The 19,550-nt window shown below is 37.3% G+C and overlaps 2 protein-coding genes across 2 annotated transcripts; both read left to right on the top strand.

Moving 5' to 3' along the window:
- Positions 1-449: 449 nt before the first annotated feature.
- Positions 450-5,884, top strand: LOC117321183. The gene is made up of 7 exons (XM_033875649.1): positions 450-496; positions 698-1,885; positions 2,543-2,637; positions 2,775-3,308; positions 3,493-3,670; positions 4,453-4,640; positions 5,203-5,884. The coding sequence occupies exons 1-7, from the start codon at positions 450-452 to the stop codon at positions 5,685-5,687; spliced, it is 2,715 nt and encodes a 904-aa protein (XP_033731540.1). The 3' UTR covers positions 5,688-5,884.
- Positions 5,746-19,328, top strand: LOC117321182 (the record flags this gene model as incomplete). The annotated part of the gene is given in 8 exon segments (XM_033875648.1): positions 5,746-5,889; positions 7,323-8,782; positions 10,785-14,095; positions 14,305-14,598; positions 15,619-15,744; positions 16,413-16,557; positions 17,023-17,168; positions 19,246-19,328. Coding segments are annotated over 8 exon segments (5,709 nt in total), but the record flags the coding sequence as incomplete, so codon positions are not given.
- Positions 19,329-19,550: the final 222 nt, after the last annotated feature.

Genomic DNA, 19,550 nt, shown 5'->3' with positions numbered 1-19,550 from the left:
AGTTGTGACGCCTTCGGTGGCTTTGAGGTTAAAAGGATCAGTAAGTATCCAGATCTTGATTTTCAGAGGAGGTATTTCTCTCGAGGGTCTCTTCATGAATACAAAGTTTCCGGTAACGATCACCTTCAAATTCAACAAATTTCCGATCCGCATCGAGTAAGTGAATCATATTTATGTCATTATACCAATTGTATTAAGAGTACATTACCGTGTATATTAAGCGCAAATGAAATGCAATTATTTCATATTCATGTCTGTTTGGGTTTTGGGCACATTACATTTTCTCATTCTTAACAGGGTTAGAAGAAGAAACGCATTCATAAATATCCAAATTAAAAATTCTGTCGTTTCATCTGAGCCTAAATGTGAGTCACTCCTTTTAAATGACTTTCAGTTAAAAAAATGAGAGTAAAAAGGTACCAAGAGAAATTAACCTGCATCACACAGCTATGTCGTCCTTCCTTCTTGAAGTAGTCAGTATTGAGGAAATTGAAAGGTGTGTGTCTTGGCAGGCAATTAAGTTGCAAAAACTGACACGAATTTTAACACAACTCATAATTTTTTATATTTAAATTTCAAAGAGCATTTAGTCTATATGAATATTCTGAACCCTGCCTAATTCAAATGAACCAAATCGTGACGAAAGAAGTCATATGCATCAATATTCATTGTTAAAAGAATAATTATCTGTTTTTAGGAAAAGGCTTGACCTGGAGATAGTGCCAGTTACTCTTACCCTTCGAGCATTTCTGAAGGTGGACCTGTGGCTTTTTAGTAAGACTATATTTTCCGCTATTATCTGGAGATACAGTTCCCCGCCAATACACAGAAATATCTTTACGACCGAGGACAATAAACCAGATGCTGATCCGCCATTGATCGATTCAGAAGTCTCGCCAGGCGTCGAAGGATGCAGTGTGACTCAGGTTGCCAATAGGTCACCACTTGACACCGCGTTCTTACTAGAGGTATCAGCTTCAGATCCAGTGAGTGACGTCCATATGTTCTACTCTATTGGAACAACCCCTCAGACAACAGATGTTACAGGCTGGACAGAATATACTGGTCCAACCCTTGTGGTACCTACTACAGAGTTACCCAATGGTATACCTTTATACTGGACTGTCAAAGCACGGAATAGTGAGGGTCTTGAAGCTTTCACGACATGCAGTCTTGACACTTACGACAATACTTACCAAGATGGACGAATTGATGCATCATTCGCCTTCTCTAGCCACCCAAGTGTCCTGAGTGGAACTGTTACGGTGTTTGACGACAGTCTCTTGAAGATACCTCATTACAAGGCCGTTGGATTTAGTTCTGGTGGGCACGGAAATGAGATAATGGATTGGGATGAAATGACACTTAACAACAATTATCCTCGATCAAATGAACCGTCCGATCTGAAATATTTTAGCACTCCCAAAGCAGGAAGACTGACGGTGGCAGGATTTTCGTCATTTAAGACAAGAACAGCCTTATTATGTGCACAGGAATGTCTGAGATATGACAGAAAGTGTGTTGCGTTTGATTATGAGTACCATACAGAAAACTGCGATCTGCATTCCGTTGTGGAGGGACATCAAGCCAAGCTTAGAATCAGTGGAACGTATGCAAACTATGAGCGCCTGAATATAGGAAGTGCAGCCTTCGTGTCCTACACAGAATTACCCCTGGTCCACGGGCTGACTTACTTTATCAACTTCCATGTAACAAATGTATTGGGATACGATGCTTTCTTGAAATCCTCTGGCACCATTATAGATTTCACTCCCCCGGAGACAGGACCACCGGGTGAAGGGTATACCGAGACCGTGCGATCGGACAGATGTCATGCTGCCATAACACAGAGGTGTATAGACGTAACTGATATACTCAACCACAGGTATGCATAGATTTGTACAGTTAATTATACTGAACCACAGGTATGTATAGATTTGTACAGTTAATTAAAGAAGGTGTATAGACGTAACCGATATACTCAACCACAGGTATGTATAGGTTTGTACAGTTAATTAAGGAATGTGTATCGACGTAACCGATATACTCAACCACAGGTATATATAGATTTGTACAGTAAATTATACTCGACCACAGGTTTGTATACATTTGTACAGTAAATTATACTCAACCACAGGTATGTATAGATTTGAACAGTTAATTAAGGAAGGTGTATAGACGTTACTGATATACTCAACCACAGGTATGTATAGACTTGAACAGTTAATTAAGGAAGGTGTGTAGACGTAACTGATATACTCAACCACAAGTGTGTATAGATTTGTACAGTAATTTATACTCAACCACAGGTATGTATAGATTTGTACAGTAATTTATACTCAACCACAAGTATGTATAGATTTGTACAATTAATTAAGGAATTTTACGAGTTCAACATAATTACTGTGGTATATTTTATATATAAAATGTGCCTTTTAATTTAAATCAAATTTTAAGTAATTTTAAAGTTTACTCTAAAGAAATATTATGTACATGTGTATTTAGATTGTCCCCTAACGTTTTGTTTATGTTTTAACCTCAGAATTATTCTAGATGGAGAGCATGCGGAAGTAGTTTTCAATGGACACGTTCCCCAGACAGATTTACTCTACAGCTGGGCAAACCATTTTCTCACAGGTACATATAATATGATGAGATTTACCTGTTTTGATTTAAAACATCACGCTCTTGGAAACGCTCTACAAGATTAATTTTAAAACTTTAATCATTGATCTTGTTCGTAATATATATGTTGTAAAATGTTAATGTTGTAGTGAACTTTGACGGATTCCATGACAGTGAGACTGGTATCTGGGGATACACCTGGTCCGCTGGTACATTGGCGTGTGGATCAGATGTGGTGCTAGATAGAGATCCACACGGTCATTTGTCACATAACAAATACTGGACACACACAGGCTACACAAAGGACCTCCATCTCTCTGACGGGAAATATTACGTCACGGTCAGTGCTATAAACAATGTAGTGTATGGAGGGGCGTTAGTGACAACTGTCTGTCATACAACTCCAATCGTTATTGATACAACACCCCCTGTTTTCCAAAACGTTTCCGGCGTTTATTACGACGAGGACTTTGATATTTTGGCCATTTATTATACGGCGTATGACGAAGATTCAAAACTCAAACTTATTGAGTTTGGCCTTGGAAAGACGAAGCATGACGTCACTATCAGAGGTTACACAGAGTTTCCTCTTGTAACTGGGGAAGACCCGTTCGTTGGTGTTGAAGATTTCGACCTGACGCCTGGGGTATATGCTTGGGTACGATTACGTGTTGAGAATAACGGTAAGTAGGATATTCGATATATGCTCGTTTACAATGGAAAGTCAGGGACCTGCTCTTTTAATTATACATTTGGTTCCCACTATTGTACTTTTCAATGCAGCTCCTGCTGTTGTTTAAAAAAACATCATAAACATAGCGATCGGTTACAATTAACATATTGGTATTTTGCTGTATACCTCCACAGTTGGATTATTCACAAGTGGACACGGGGATGATCCTATCATGATAGACAGAACAGCTCCTCTAGTAGGCTTCGTCAATGATGGACTAGTCTTAAAGTCTGACATCCAATATCAGTATGATACAGCAACTATCTGCGCCAATTGGATGGATTTCTATGATCCCGAAAGTGGGATATCTAAGTAAGTAAACCACTACCTATTCCATTCAAGAAGCTTTATATCTATAATAGTTTTCAAACTTGCGCGCACTTACCATTTGCATCCAGTGAAATAGGAAAATGCCAGTCTTGGCAGAATGTGAGGATTCAGTTGTTGAAAATAATCAGAAATACGTTTTAAAAACGTTAAATAAACTGCTTTAATTCACATTAATATGATCCTTTTCTGCCGTAATGTGCTATAAGCTGATTTTCTGACGATATTGTAAAATAAATGTTCGTGTGAGAATCACATTTTTTTTGATGTCTGCTTGCAACCAATAAAATCATACTGCAACGGGGACAATATATTGTGTGGATAAGTTTAAATGCTAAATATCATAAAAAATAATAGTTAAAATCCTGCATACGTCCGTCCATCCGTCCTTGTTTCATTAATCCCTTGACAAATTTAGTTCATATTCACATCATTACATTGTACCATCAAGGTCGTGTGATTTTGTTGGGTATTTGTCAAAGTTGAAGACCAAAAGTCACACATGACCACTTTGAAATAAAGATATTATGTAAACGATATAACACGAAACTCTCCACAAATTTAGTTCATAGTCACACCACGCTTCCTTATCATAAAATTCTACACCTGATTCGATTTCGGTCAAGCGTCTGAGGCCCTATCACTTTCGAAATACAAAGTTGGTACACAATGAATGCACCCCTGGGATGTTTTTGTTTTAATGGTAAGGGATGGGAATATATATGTGAGCCTCTACTCACCTGATTATTTGAATGGTTGATTCCAAGATTCAAGTGGGGAGTTGGTACAACTGATGGACGAGATGATATCGTGTCGTTCCGGAATCTGACACACCATGAGAAGCACGTATGCAGTACCGGTCTGAACCTGCAACACAACATGACTTATATTTCAACTGTTTTTGCCTACAACTCCGCGTTGAATCAAAAATTTGTCAACGCCTCCTCTAATGGTGGTAAGTGTGTTAATTTAAAGATTTAGTTCCCGATATTATATAATTAGTTTATATTTTCCACTTAAATTGTGACGTCGTTGCAATCTCATTGTTTTGAAGCAAACAAAAAAAAACGTCTTGTATGTTCATACAAAACATTTTTGTGTTCACATTTTTTCGGAAATGTTATAGTCATATAATCGAATATATTTAACATGTAGAGTTACTTTTTTACATGGATGGAAATTGGAATATCTACAATGATCTCGTACTTTCGTTTTTACAATCACACAACAGAAACGAGAAGTATACCTACCGTTCTCTCAAGAGGTCATGTTCAGCGAAATTTGTCTAGCTTCATTTATTCGCAACATGATTCTGACAATGTAGCGTAACAGCCCATTTAAAACGAATCGCTGTAGATGTGCATACATGTAAGATGTGTTTGAAAATGTTAACCTCGGATTCAGACATCTTGGCTTACATCACACTAAATCGTTACAGGTTATGGAAACGGTTTACATATTGTCCTATGTCTCTGAGCATTTTAAGATGTTATGCAGTTTTCCTTACTTGTGTACAGTACTGGTTGACGTTACATCTCCTGACGCTGGGTGGATACATGATGGACTGTCCATACACAGTGATATTCAGTTTTCATCAGAATCAGCTTCAAAGTCATGCAATTGGAACAATTTTACTGATGCCGAGAGCAATATTGACCATTATAAAGCATCGGTATTTGTGAATAATGAACTACGTAAAACATTTGGATTAACAAAAGAATCCAACGTGCTCACTGACCATACCGTAACTATGGACCACAATGATGTCATATCCTGGACACTGAGCGCGTATAACGGTGCTGGTCTTGAGATTGGTGTTACGAGTGACGGATTCCTGGTTGACCATACAGCTCCGGTGATGGAATACATCCGTGATTCAGACTCGGACAGTGAATACCAATCAAACAGCTCAAAATTAGACATTTCCTGGAAAGTGTCTGACCCAGAATCAGGAATTAGTCATCATTCCTTCTATATTCAGGAAATGAAATCACGGATCTAAATCCCGATTTTGGCCAAACGAAAAACAATATGAAGTAATATATGAAAGCACGGGGTTAATGGAATTTACTTTAGAGGATTTGGTTCTGAAAGATGGAGCAATGTACAGTGTCAAAGTTATTTGTACAAACAACGCCCTGCTATCGACACATCACGAGTCCCCTGGTGTCATCGTAGATACATCAGCACCAGTTATGACACAGGTAAATATCTGGTATATTTAAATTATATTCATTGTCTTGGTTTAACATATGCCGCTAACTACCGGTCGTTTATTATCAGTAGGATAAAACAGACATGTTTGGGTCACATGAGACGAAGTATTAAGAAACTTTACGAACGCCTTATGACCGGCGTCATGCGTTGTCTGTCGTGCAGTCGTAAACACTTTACCTATTCGACAGCGAAAATATAAGAAGCCCGATGTCGTGCTTTTAAGCCAGTAGGGATACAAGTTATTAAAAACTACTGTCAATGTCACATGGAACAAACGTACTATCATATCTAAAAGTTTTTTCTTCAAATAAATAGCTTAAGATGACCTTTGTGCTCATTCAAGGTCAAACGGGTTTAAATGTATTGAAATATATTTAAATGTACTCTCAAAAAACCAAATCAATAATTATTGCATTAGGCAGTTAGCATGTTTGAGTGATTGGCTACAAAAATGTATTAAAATGAACAAACCTACATTTACTTTTGTGATTATAGAGTCCAGACGTGTAAATAGCAGTACGAAATAAAATCTATTAGTACACTCCAGAACTCAGGTGTCTAATGGACACGTTTTTAGATGGCAAAAGTCGAAAACTTTCAATTAATACCAAATTAACGGTATGGAAAAATGTAAAAGATTGAAATAAAAAAGAGATTAGAAATTAATTGTTATTTTAGTTAGAGCCGAAATTCTACTATTTTACATTATATCTGTCAAACGTAGCCGTTCTGGAGTGATACAAAACAGAAAGACGAAATTGACAAGAAAAACGGAGAACTTTGAAGCAATACAACCTACGACGCTATCATTTTGTAGATATTAACCATTTAGATTCACTTAGCTCAACATCATTAGATTGAAAAGAAAAGTGTGTATATATCATCAAAGTACTACATAACTGATAGTATAGTGGTTACATTGCCGACGTGTTTCAATGTATTTTGAAATGTGAATTTTTAATAAATTTATAACGATATAAGCGGCACTGAAACGATAAATAATCAGTGATGTAACTGTATTAGTTATATTTGACTATCTATTGTCCTATTGAAACAGTAAGTATGTGTGACCACATTACATTACTGTACATTATACTAGTTTCGTTTCTATATAATTCGGGTGAAATCAAGCTCGGATGGTACGTTTCCGTTTACCCAGGCAATTATGAAACGTCACACATGCATTGTGACGTCACGTATTCATTGTGACATCACATATTTATTATAACGCCAAAGTAGTGTTATTACAGATGTTCCTTACGATAGATATGACAAGGTTGTAGGATGTTACAGCACGGGCCAGTAATGTGATACAAATACGGACACCTATGCATCTTCCATCTTCCTCATGTAATTAATTTAAATTACCTTTAAGGAGCTGCCTCGCATTCAATCATCAATGATTACAAACTATTTTCAGGTGCGCGTTGGTGTGGTCGGGAACGATGAGTACGTGGATGAGAATGGAAATATCCTTCATGTCGACCATGCACCACTTCGAGTTTACTGGGCTGGCTTTGATGCCAACAGTGGCATTACCCATTACTACATTGGGGTAGGAACTGCAGCTGGAGACGTATCTCTCACCAATGGTGTACTGGACACAAAAGATACATCCATTGTTCTTGAAAACGTGAACTTGGACGTTTTTGACCTATCACAAAAAATTTACTACGTAACAGTCTGGGCTAAAAACGGCGCGGGGTTAATGTCCAGGTCAATGTCATCAAAACCTATTAAAGTGGTTGAAGCAAACGTCCCAGGAAATGTAAATGATGGTTTTAAAGGTTTCAGTGATAGTGATATGGAGACAGACTTACGCTCAATAGGCATGTCCTTCAACGGTTTCCGAAGTGCTGCTTGCAACATTGTGAGATATGAATGGGCAGCTGGATCAGAACCCTACTTTTCGGACATTGTGCCATTTTCAAATTTTGGAATTGTACTTCAAAATCAAAGTTTTGGTCACGCACAGATCAACATTAAATTGGAAGAGAACGTATTATATTATATAACAGTACGTGCCACAACAGGACATGGTTGTCATGAGGAATACATTGTATCTACATCTGATGGCTTTAAGATCGACTCAACAGACCCGGTGATAGTGGAGATAGCCCCTCCAGAAAATGATACCAATTACATTCACCACGCTCATAACTTGTTCCTGGGTAACGCTGAGTCTCCAGTATTGTATTGGGGAGTTCTTGATTCGTCAGCTATTACCTCTATGAAATGGGCAGCCGGGTCACTTCCGTATATGGACGACTTACATGTGTTATCAGAGACGCTGCAATATCGTTTACAGCTTGGGGATTTATCGGTATCCAGTGGAGAAACTGTTTGGATTTATGTCATCGCAGAGGATGCTGCCGGAAATACTGGACATGCCTTATCATCGCCTATCACATCGGATATCACGGCGCCATTAATTAGTAGCCTTAGCTGTGATCCTACTATCTCAATGAACAATGGCGTTCTATCTTGTTTTTGGCATGGTGTAGAGGAATTTGAAAGTAAATTGATGGACTTGGAGGTCGCAATTGGAACGTCTGAAGATGATCAGGATATCCAACCTTATACCTCAATACACGTTGAAAGCCGGCATTGGTCTAAAGACATCAAAACTGAAATCGGTAGTCTGGACCTGAACGAGATTTATGTAAGATTTCGAGTTTCCAATATACTGAACTTTGTCCAGGACTACAGTGTAAAAGTTGACATTGATACAACTCCTCCTGTAGTTGATTCTGTTGTCATCACTACGACAATGGACGCTACGCATGATGGACAGACGACTCCGATAAAGTGCCAGATACCAACAACATATGTAGAGGTAACCCTTGGTGCCATAGAAGACACGGAATCTCCGATCACAAGGTAGGAAAACACTTATCATTAGTTTTTATACTCCAATCAAAATTAAAAAAAAGGCCGTTTGTAGGAATATTTGTCCGTTCGGTGCTTTGGCGGCCCCACTCATTCATGGATTTTAAGCAAATTTAACATAATTACAAGGAACTATATATCCCGAGAGTACCAAGGTTGTTGGATAATGTTCAGTGATTCTAAATATAGAAAATCGATAAACGCTTTTCTATCGATTTACTTATAAGGGACTTTATTTTTAGTTAAATTTAAATTCGTTGCGAGCTAATTATGTAAATACGTTTTTTGTATTTTCCTAAATTAACACTAAACGGCATCAGCTTTTTAAACCATTACAGTACAATACCTAGCAGGGGATGGTAGAGGTCATGTATTATTTGTGTAATATTTCTGTTGGTCAAGCATTATTGCTGCTATGGAAACGTTAAAGACTTTATTTTTTTAAACAATTTTTGAAATATTATATTATAAAATGTTGCCCGAGTCTGAACATGATTTATAGATCAATGTGCCTCTCTGATATAAAATGATAAAGTTCAGTGTGGTATCGATATTTGGAATGAACCGCGATCCTTATTTACTCTCCATATATTTTATCTTCACGTTAAAACGATTACTCAACAGAAGTTAGGACTACCAACATAGTCTTAATTGAATACTATCGTTTTGTTTTCCTTGTGTCAGTTAACAGATGAAGAAAAATGTTCCTTTAAATGGACTACTTTGTTTGTAATTGACGCGGCCTCAAATTCAAACATTAGGCCTTGTTATTCAGCTACAAGCGATCAGTTGATCATTTTAAATTACACGTATAGTTTTGAAACATGGATTTTGTAAGCATTCCTATTAGAAATATACTAGAGGCAAATTTAGCACAACGGCGACAGTATTACCAGTCGTGTGAGAAACATGTGGACTACTGCAGTAGTCCTAACACAGGTCCACGCAAATACATTGCATCATATCAGTATTTGTTGCAATTATTTACGATAGTTCCCATAGACATGCTGTATCAACGAAGGACTATTTGGTTATTGGTAGAAGCTGATAGATATCAATACAGTGAAAAACGTGCTCGCCGTTGTCATAACAGATTATCTAAGATCTAAGATCATGTACGCACTGTGAGAATTATGCGTAATTTGCCGTTTTTCATCAACCTAAAATCATACCTTGAATTGTTTTATTATTTTTTTACCATGTCGCAATCATCTAAAAATAACAACATGAACACAAAAGAGTATAGACTGCAATGGTTATTTTTTTTGGTGTCTTACTTAACACAATGGGGACACGTAAGTTGACAATTGAATTTGGAATTTGAGCCATGGTATTCATCCGCGCGGCTCCGATCTGCACACGACCTACTGATTCTTGTGAAAAAAATATACAGTTATTCAGGTAGCCTCTGGTTTCCATCAATTCGACATCGACTGTAAATACACATGTGTATAGGCCAAATTTCCTTCTATCATATTGCTAATGAAACATGAATGATGATGGTCACAAACATTGATTCTTATATATATATATATTTGGCTTTAACAACAGGAAGCAAAATAGGTCGATGAGATGTCAATGCACCGGAACATATTTCTTGTATAATCTAAGCTTGAAATCAATGATCAAAGGAGGGGTGCTGATTTTGGCTGTCTGGGGGCAATCACCTATGAGTTTTATTTTTTGTATATAAATACTTTGAGGTTAGGTAGTCATAATATGACATGACATTAAGGTCTGGTAAAATGACTTTTCGAGTTATGAGGGGGTGAAATTGGGTGACGATTTCCCGATTGGCTCAATGTTGGTGATATTTTTGGACTTTGTTCATGACTGGTTGATATGTTAAAAACAAATCCAATCGACAGAAATAACTCATAATTAAAACGTAGGTCACAGTAACTCATATTTAAATGGTAATTTAGACCGAAATAGACATATGTAAGCCACGTGATTGTGTTTTGCTTTTCATTGATGCATATTTTTATACCAGGGTGGAGATTTCCCTCGGAACTGATGTTGGAGAAGAGGACATTATGCAATATAGAGACGTTGACATTGAATCTACTGTAACGCATTTTACCTTTACCGGACTTTCTCTGGAACCCGGAACTGGTGTTTACGCAAAGACACGTATTCATAATTCAGTAGGCCTGTACGCCACTGTTATTTCAAACAAAGTACTGATCAGTCAACCAGCCAACCTTGCTGTACATGATGGACTCTTGAGTAACGATAGAGATGTGCAAAAAGAGCTCCATATTTTGGACGGAGAATGGTATTACACGGGTCTCTGTGAAGTACGAGGGGTGGAATGGTCCATATTTGACAGCACTGGCGACATCTTACAACATTTTCAACAACTTCCCGATACCACAGGCATGTTCTACAACGATGAACTTTCTCTTTCTAATGGGATAACTTATATGAATGTCATCAAAGTAACGGATTATCTCAATAGAACAACAGAGAAGACATCAGATGGTATCACAGTTCGTATACAGCCGCCATCACCAGGTTATGTTCGAGATGGGTTGGGTGAAGACATCAATTATCAGTTTGCAAATGAGCACTTGTCAGGAAACTGGAATGAATTTGGGGATGAAACTTCATCAGATCCGACACAGTTGATTTCACATTACGAGGCGGCCATTGGAAACGATGTGAGATATACCTCCTCGATAGCAAATGTACATAATTTTGTCTCCACTGGATTAAATAAATTCATAACATTTAACTCGCTTGATTTGACCAAAAGAACTGTCACATACTACATTACAGTAAGGGCATATAGCATTTCCGGAAGTTACGAAGAAGCATATTCCAATGGAATAAAAGTTGGTTTTCAGGAAGGAATACGCGGAGGAGTTGTAAATAACTCCAGATACCAACACGAGACAGACCGGCTTTCATTTTTCTGGTCAGGATTTGAATCTGATATTGGACTGAGCACGTTTTTTGTTGGAATTGTTTCTGGTGGTATTTATATGGCAAATAAATCCTTTCCTCTGGAAGAGTTAACCCGTTTTGTAAACGATTGCGATGCTTTTCCCCTCACAAATGTTAATGCAGATACGTTTTTTGACGCCGAAAATCTTACACTGATTCATGGACAGACCTATCAGCCTCTTGTTGTTGCCGCTGATGATGCAGGCGAATGTAAAGCTGTAATTGGTGAAAGGGTCATGGTTGATTCAACGCCGCCTTTTACATCGGAAGCGACCCTGTTGATCAATGGAAGAGAATCTAGTACATTTACCTACATCAACAGCTCCGATACAGTAATTGTAGACTGGAAAAATATATCAGACCCAGAAAGTGGCATATCATACTACATTGTCGAGGTGTATGAATACCTGGGATGTAACGGAAATGGTAATGATACCAATAAAGAACTATTGAAAAGTATCACAGTTTCATCAGAGACACAAGTCAACTTCCGGAAAATGAACTTAGCATCAGATCGAGTATATATTCTGGGTATAGAAGCAGTGAATAATGCCGGTTTGTCCAAGTTCGTAAATGAAGTGCATTTTCGTGTAGACGTCTCAAAACCAATGGGAGGTACAGTGAAGATAGCCGATGATTGGTCTAACGAAACATCATACCAGTCCTCGAAAAGCTCGATAAAAGTATGGATAGCCATTGCTCGTTCTGAGGAATCTTTTAGCTGTCCGTCACAAGTACAATTACTTCCCAATGACGGAAATGGCGTCTGGTGGCATGAAGATAGCAAATGTGACAACCATTGTGTTTACATCGCAAATAACATACTTAGGTTAAAGATAGGGTACAACATCGCTCTTACATCAATTGACACCGGGGTCATTACAAGTGACGATGTAACATTACGGAAAGGTGAATACACGGCAGAGATGAACGTTGCCAGAGGGAATAACACAATAACTTCATTCTTTATCGGTTCATCACAGCGGGCGGTATCCACCCATTTGGAACCTCCTGTACCTGACGATTTCTCTTCAGTGACAATTGAGTACGATACTGAAATAAGTAATAGATCAGACACAACAACATTAAACAATGGAACTGTAGAAAATGAGGAGACTGCTGAATTGGTAGGTAACGCAGAAGATATCGACGTCAATGGCTGTGGTGTTAGCATCATTGGAGAAAGGCAGGTAAACAGCCGGTCTTGGGATGGATTATTTTGGTGTGTGGATATGTATGGCCGGAATAAACAATGGTTCAAACTGGGAACTGATCCAACAGATCAAATAAATTCATTTACTGTTAGATTACTGAATAGTCACGCGGGGACATGGGATCTCGATCTTCTTATCAATGGCAAGCAAGAAGCTGTTTTGAGCGGAATAACATTACCTCAGCAGGCTAAACTTTACTTCCATACTTCGACGAACAACGGATACAGCTATCCGAAAGAATGGCACGATCCTTTCCATGCGTATGTGACAGTAACGGATGTATACATACCGACAGCGGTTGACTCATTGTGTCAACATGGACGAGGATTCTTTGACAACGAAAGTAACATTCAAAGTATTCAACTAGGGATATCAGACGGACCCGATAAGGCCGATAATATCTTACCTTTCCAAAACGTTCAAACGTTTTGCCAAAAATGTACCTCTCAGTGTTCTATTGGATGTGATGAGCAATGCTCGTTCAACACAGATTTTGAATTGTTTTCATTTCACGTGTCGAACTTGAATTTACAAGAGGCTGTCATTGAGAACATTGAAGACGATGTTATAGTAAAAAACGACACAACTTATTATGCCATTGCTAAGGTTACTAATTTCGCTGGAGATGAAAGTATTTCATATTCAAATGGCATCGTTGTGGATACAACCCCTCCAGTATGCGAACCAGTGAAATGCGTAGACCCCGCCTATAGCAGCACGGAGGAGACAAACTTTATTGGCACCCATCAACAAATAGGCGCGTATTGGTCTTGTATAGAAGATATTAGTGAGCTCAAAGAAACAGTAATAAGTGTCATCTCTCTTGATGATGGTCTGGATGTTCATCAAGAGGAGAACATTGGCTTGGAGTCATCATTCAACATTGTGTTAAAGAATGGAACCTTATTCCAAGACAAAAAACAATACAGATTTAACTTGAGGATATCTAATACTGCTGGACTTTCATCTTCATACTTCTGTGATGTAACTGCCTTATTCTCGCCTCCGGCTATAGATCATCTCCAAGTAACAACGTTCTTTACTGCTGTAGCGGACAACGCCAGCTCTGTAGAATTCATAGAACAAAATGACAGATTAGGAGTGTCCTGGATCAATGACGATGACGGTGTGGAGTTTTACGGTAATTACTGCATGTGATTTTGTTATTGACGATGTGTAAAGCATAATCTCATTCAAAACAGATATTGTCAACAAGAAATATTGGGTTTCGTTAATTGAAAGAAATTACAATAACATGCGAATATACTTGCATCATCGGTGTAATAGATGGATACTATAATGTAAAAAGTTGAGCTGGGTATTGTAAATTTGTGTCTATAACTGTTTCAGAAATGAAAGTAGGTTCAGAGCCAGGAAAAGGCGACATCATCCCCCTTGCCATCATCGGCGTGAACAAATCATCTAGTTTTTACATTCTTAACGATGAAATCTGGATCGACGGCGTCCGAGCACCGTGGAATGTATCTGATCTGGCTGAGTCTTCGACAGATAACCTGTACAATACGAGTGATAATGCTCCGATGTTTCTGATGGAACCAGGGCGATGTATTTACATTACAATACTGGCACGTGGACCATCACGCTTAGCCAGTACTGTACACAAGGCGCCGCTATGTATTGCAAGTAAGTAACATGTTCAAACTTCTTTCACGTTAGATTAGTCTGATATATACATCAAGCATGAGCATTGATATCATGCTTTTCCTATTGATTGAGTGAAAAGTTTATACCATAACACAGGTGTGAAAAGTCTGCCTGTAATGCGACCTGTAAACTATGCTTTAGAATATATTCTTAGTGCTTTTTCTCAGCACTATTACAAATACCAGAAAGACATTTTTTCACATCTGAGAATATAGCTTAACTTCACAATTGTGTTCTTTATCGTCCGAGCAGAATCATGTGGCAATATTGTGATTGTCCTTTGTGATAAAAGGAAGCATTGTTATCAATTTAATTGTGGATGGCAGACACTAGATGATTTTGTGGTTAGTGATGTGCATGTTTTAGACAGGGAAATGCCTATATTGCAGCCCTCAATCACCACACACGAGCACAGTATGGTTATACAAGGATATGATAGGTACTATTTATATCTTGCCAGATTTAAGAATGTGTCTTTAGGCACTATTTTAGGCACTATTCAGTACACTGCTACTAGATTCAATTTGATTTCAATATAAGTTCCTTAATACTTTTTAAAAATTCCGAATCCAAGAAGATTGTAGTGAATTTGTCTAAGAATTGAACAAGTCGAACAAGATGATTTGTTTGATACACAATATAGTTGCATATTGATAAAATAAAACACATGCCACTGATTTGTATCATGAAACGTCGTAGGGTACCATTGTTTTAACGGTATCCACGCAAATACCATTTGTGATAAGACAACAACAGTCATCAAAATGCATTCAGTAATGATAACATATTTGAAATACACACACAATGAACACATCATTAAATAATCATGTATAATAATAACTATCGAAAATAAACTTTTTTTTGTTTGTTTTGTTTGGTTTTTGTTGTTTTTTTTCTCGCTAGTACAGTATGACAACCTGACAACCCTAGCCTGAAACAATTATTCATGTAAAGTTTTTGTAATTTAGAATAATAATCAAATCGCAATTTACTTAACAGGAAGTGTTGACGCCAAGATGAAGTCAACAACACAAACACACATCGTGGTGCATGCAGTCCAAAACGCTATGACAACAGTGCAAGAAAAAACTGACGACCTATCGGATGTGGTTCTAAACTTCACAGGTAGACTGAGTTTTGTTAACAAATCTTCAAAGTCGAATAGTTTCAATACCGTGTTCTTATGTCAAGTGTGTAAGCAATACCAATTGATGTGATAAATGTTGTCAGAATTCATTGAATGTGACTGTTTCATATTTCAATAACGCTGATCCTAACATTTCCCGGAGGATGTTTTCTTTTGGCATGCTATGATACGCTAGAACTCAAAAATGTATTCATCAATAATCTAAGCTCTAGTGCCTACCTGTCACTAACTGTTTTTCGAGGGAAAGCAATGTTTGTCGGCCAATGACGAGATTGAGTTTGTTTCCTTCACGTTTCTTCTCAACAAAAGTTTAATTACATATCTCTTGGTGATTGTTTATGGAACTTTAGGGAAGAGAAGCAATTACATTTTTCTGACGTTAGCTAAATGAAATGTCATCTTAAAGAAGATAATCGTGCCACAAACCACTGGAACTGATTTAAATTAAGTAGTAGAAAATACAGCTAGGATTGATTTGACAACTTTAATTACTGGCATCATTATCATTTGTATCCATATATGACAATGAGAAGAAAGATTTAAGCAAAATACAATTTCATATCAACAGGTAAAATCAAATTAAACCATATAGATTTCAATAAGATATTAGAAAGTTAGACCATTACATCCTCTTTGCTGTTCCAAGGATTCTCCGGGGACGCCATTGTTGGCTGGTTATCTGCTTCTGATATGACGACAAGTTATGGGTCTGCAGCATCCGCAACATTTTTGTCTTACATCACAAACCCCAACATCACCACAGAAATGACGTCACGGATACTAAAACATAGGTTCGTCACTAACGTTTAAGCCTGTGCATCAATACGACATCGATTTCAATGATGTATGCTTTTATTAACGTGGATATGATATACAAAATATATCATCAAAAAGTCAAGTGGCAACAAACATATTTAAAGTAGGTACAAAAGATGCCATAACGGTAAAATGTGTAGCTCTGTAAAGTAATTGAACTATCTTTTCTTGATTCAATGACTTGTCACGATAATAATCAAGTCTGCATTTAACCTTGTAACAGTTGTTGCTAGTGTTTATATAAGATAAATAGGGTAGCCTTTGACTTTATATATGATATTTTAGCCTCAGAAAGGTACGCCTCTAGAATTTGTTTTATATAATAGCCAAGCAAACGTATGATGATTTGGTTCCAATAACATCAGCAGACATGTGCCAACAGACATGATTTGTACTTTTAAAATGGTCAGTGAACAATTTAACACATTTTTTTTTTGCAGAATTCTGCGTTTCCTTGACCAAACATTTTTCATATCACCCGCACCATCTTATGAGTTCTTGGAAATAGATGTTAAGGTCGCATTTAATTTAACACTCGACCAAGGCATTATACCAGTGTTGGCTGTGTGGATAACGGACGAGAACGGTAAAGTCTTTATGCATATGTTTGTAGAGAAATGTAATTGTTCAATGTACATATATATAACTAGTTCAATAATTGTCAAGTAGTAATAACGACAGTACAGACAAGTAAATTGTCGATTTTTCGAGGCAATCTGTCCCTTTATCAAGACACAGAAGGTAAATTACATACGATCACATATTGACATAGAACATGGAACAGTTACACAAATATAGTTGGTATAAACAACAATAAATATCGTTATGTTATGAAAACGATCCCCCTTGGCCGATTATTAATTCGCCGAGGGCCTATTATGATTAATTAGAAAACAGATTAGGTGGTTTACAGATGGTAAAAGTAAATGAATAAATAAATAAATAATATAACTATAAGTTTTAACTAAATAACATCGCGAGTTGAATCAATGTGATGGCAGCGCGTGCTTTGTAGTAAATGTTTTTGTTTTTGTTTTTCTATGCGGTTTGTTAATTTCGTTCCGCAAATCTCGGCCCAAACAGCGGGTAGCAGTGGCAATATCGGGTGGCAAATCCAATACTACTGACTAAAATTAGTTTTAACGAAATTGAATAAATATCTAAATCAAATAAATGTATTTGTGTAGAAATGCATAATTTAGTCATTAAAAATCAAACAAAAAGGTGGTCGAAAAATCCTATTAGGGTAACGATAACCGGGTGGCAGGTATCAGGACGACTCGTCACAAACCGACAACATGTACTCACACAACTTATTCAGCCAATGAACTGGTGTTGCATGTGAACCAAGTCCCTAAGGAAAGGGTGTTTGTGAGGTCTGTAGGGGTTGGTCTGATTACTAAACATATGGAGTGGGTACTTCCTATAAGCGAGAATGGAGATTAGTGGTATAAGGTTTGAAGAACGAACATATACATCCTTACTAAAAATACAGGTGAAAAAAGGCGGGAATTCCCAAGATGGGGGTTTCCCCCGTCCGCTGTAAGGTCCTTTGATAACTCATGTGCTCCTTTATGCTATGAACCTGTGCACAATATCTGTTTGTGTGTGGCGAGAACATCAAACTATAATGTGGAATAAATATTTATTCTATCATTTGAACTCCAAATGAATGATAGAGGCGACTAAATCTCCAGTTTTGACATATAATGAGGAGTTTCGATCGTGAGAGTCCCTAAACTACGTAATATGTGGAGGATTAAAATGTATCTCTCATTCAAACCAAGTGGGTGGCCGGTTTGGAGTTGGTTGATCCAATGCCGTTCCCTATTCAGGCGTTTCTGGTCAGTCCAACCCCTGCAGTGGTCAATGGGGACAACCTGCATGTCATGCCATGTGTGGCTCGGCATGTTGAAATGTCTCGCTACTGGAAAGTCCTGGCGTTTCTGTTTGGTGCAACAACGGTGGTTGTTTATCCTCAGATTCAGTGGTGTTTTGGTCTCCATTCAACAATAACTAGTTGAATATGAGTTCAAGAAGTGGTAAATAGATTCTTTGTGTAATAATGTATAAAATCTAATTCCGTATTTCTAAAACTGGGACACGTACAGGCTAGTAGATGCTATCCTCAACACACAACAGAAAAACACAATATGAATAAGGTAAAATACATATATTACACACTAAAAAAGGAAAGACGATTGAAGAATTAAAAGCTAAGATATATAGAATATATAGTTTTTTTAATGAATTGGAAAACGTGGTCAAACCTGGGTTTGAAGCTTCGTTGATTGTATCACAACCTTGCGAGTACATCTTAACAAGAACACCATGCATCAGCTCTACAATAAGATTTAAATTTACATTTGGAGCAAATCTTTTACATTCTTATCGAAGCATTTTTGACAGAACATTTATTTGGAATTGAAACAAATCTGACGAGACATACTTTGCTAATCTAACACTATTCTGATTCTGCGAAACATGATTGATGCATTGATCACTCAAAATCAAGTTACTGAACTTACCAAACAATTTGATAAAATGATAATTTTCAAACCCGGAGGGCGTTGAACATAAAAATAACGGTATAGGTACTGCAGGATAGTATCGAAGGCGACTTATTCTTGTAAGGTACATGATCTATAAAATGATAATTTCAGGAACTGGTCATTGGGATGTGCTAGATCAGACATGTACATCTGGAGACTATGAAATACCTGACGATGGTTATATCATTTTCAAGGTATGTAATTTTTGAAGAATAAGACCTTTTATATTCATTGGAGATGTACAGTTCATTTCAAACATTGTAAAAAAAATAATAGAAAACCAATAATAGTGAACAACCTTTGATATTGTCTATGTATATTAGTGTGTTAAGGTTTTGTGCTGATTGTCTCGGATATACACTACATAGATGTTACAATGTAGTAATTACTTTTAAATACATAGCGCATGTTTATCT

Source organism: Pecten maximus, unplaced genomic scaffold (assembly GCF_902652985.1).
Source record: "Pecten maximus unplaced genomic scaffold, xPecMax1.1, whole genome shotgun sequence".
NCBI lineage: Eukaryota > Metazoa > Mollusca > Bivalvia > Pectinida > Pectinidae > Pecten > Pecten maximus.
This window is presented reverse-complemented; position numbering and strand designations above follow the sequence as displayed.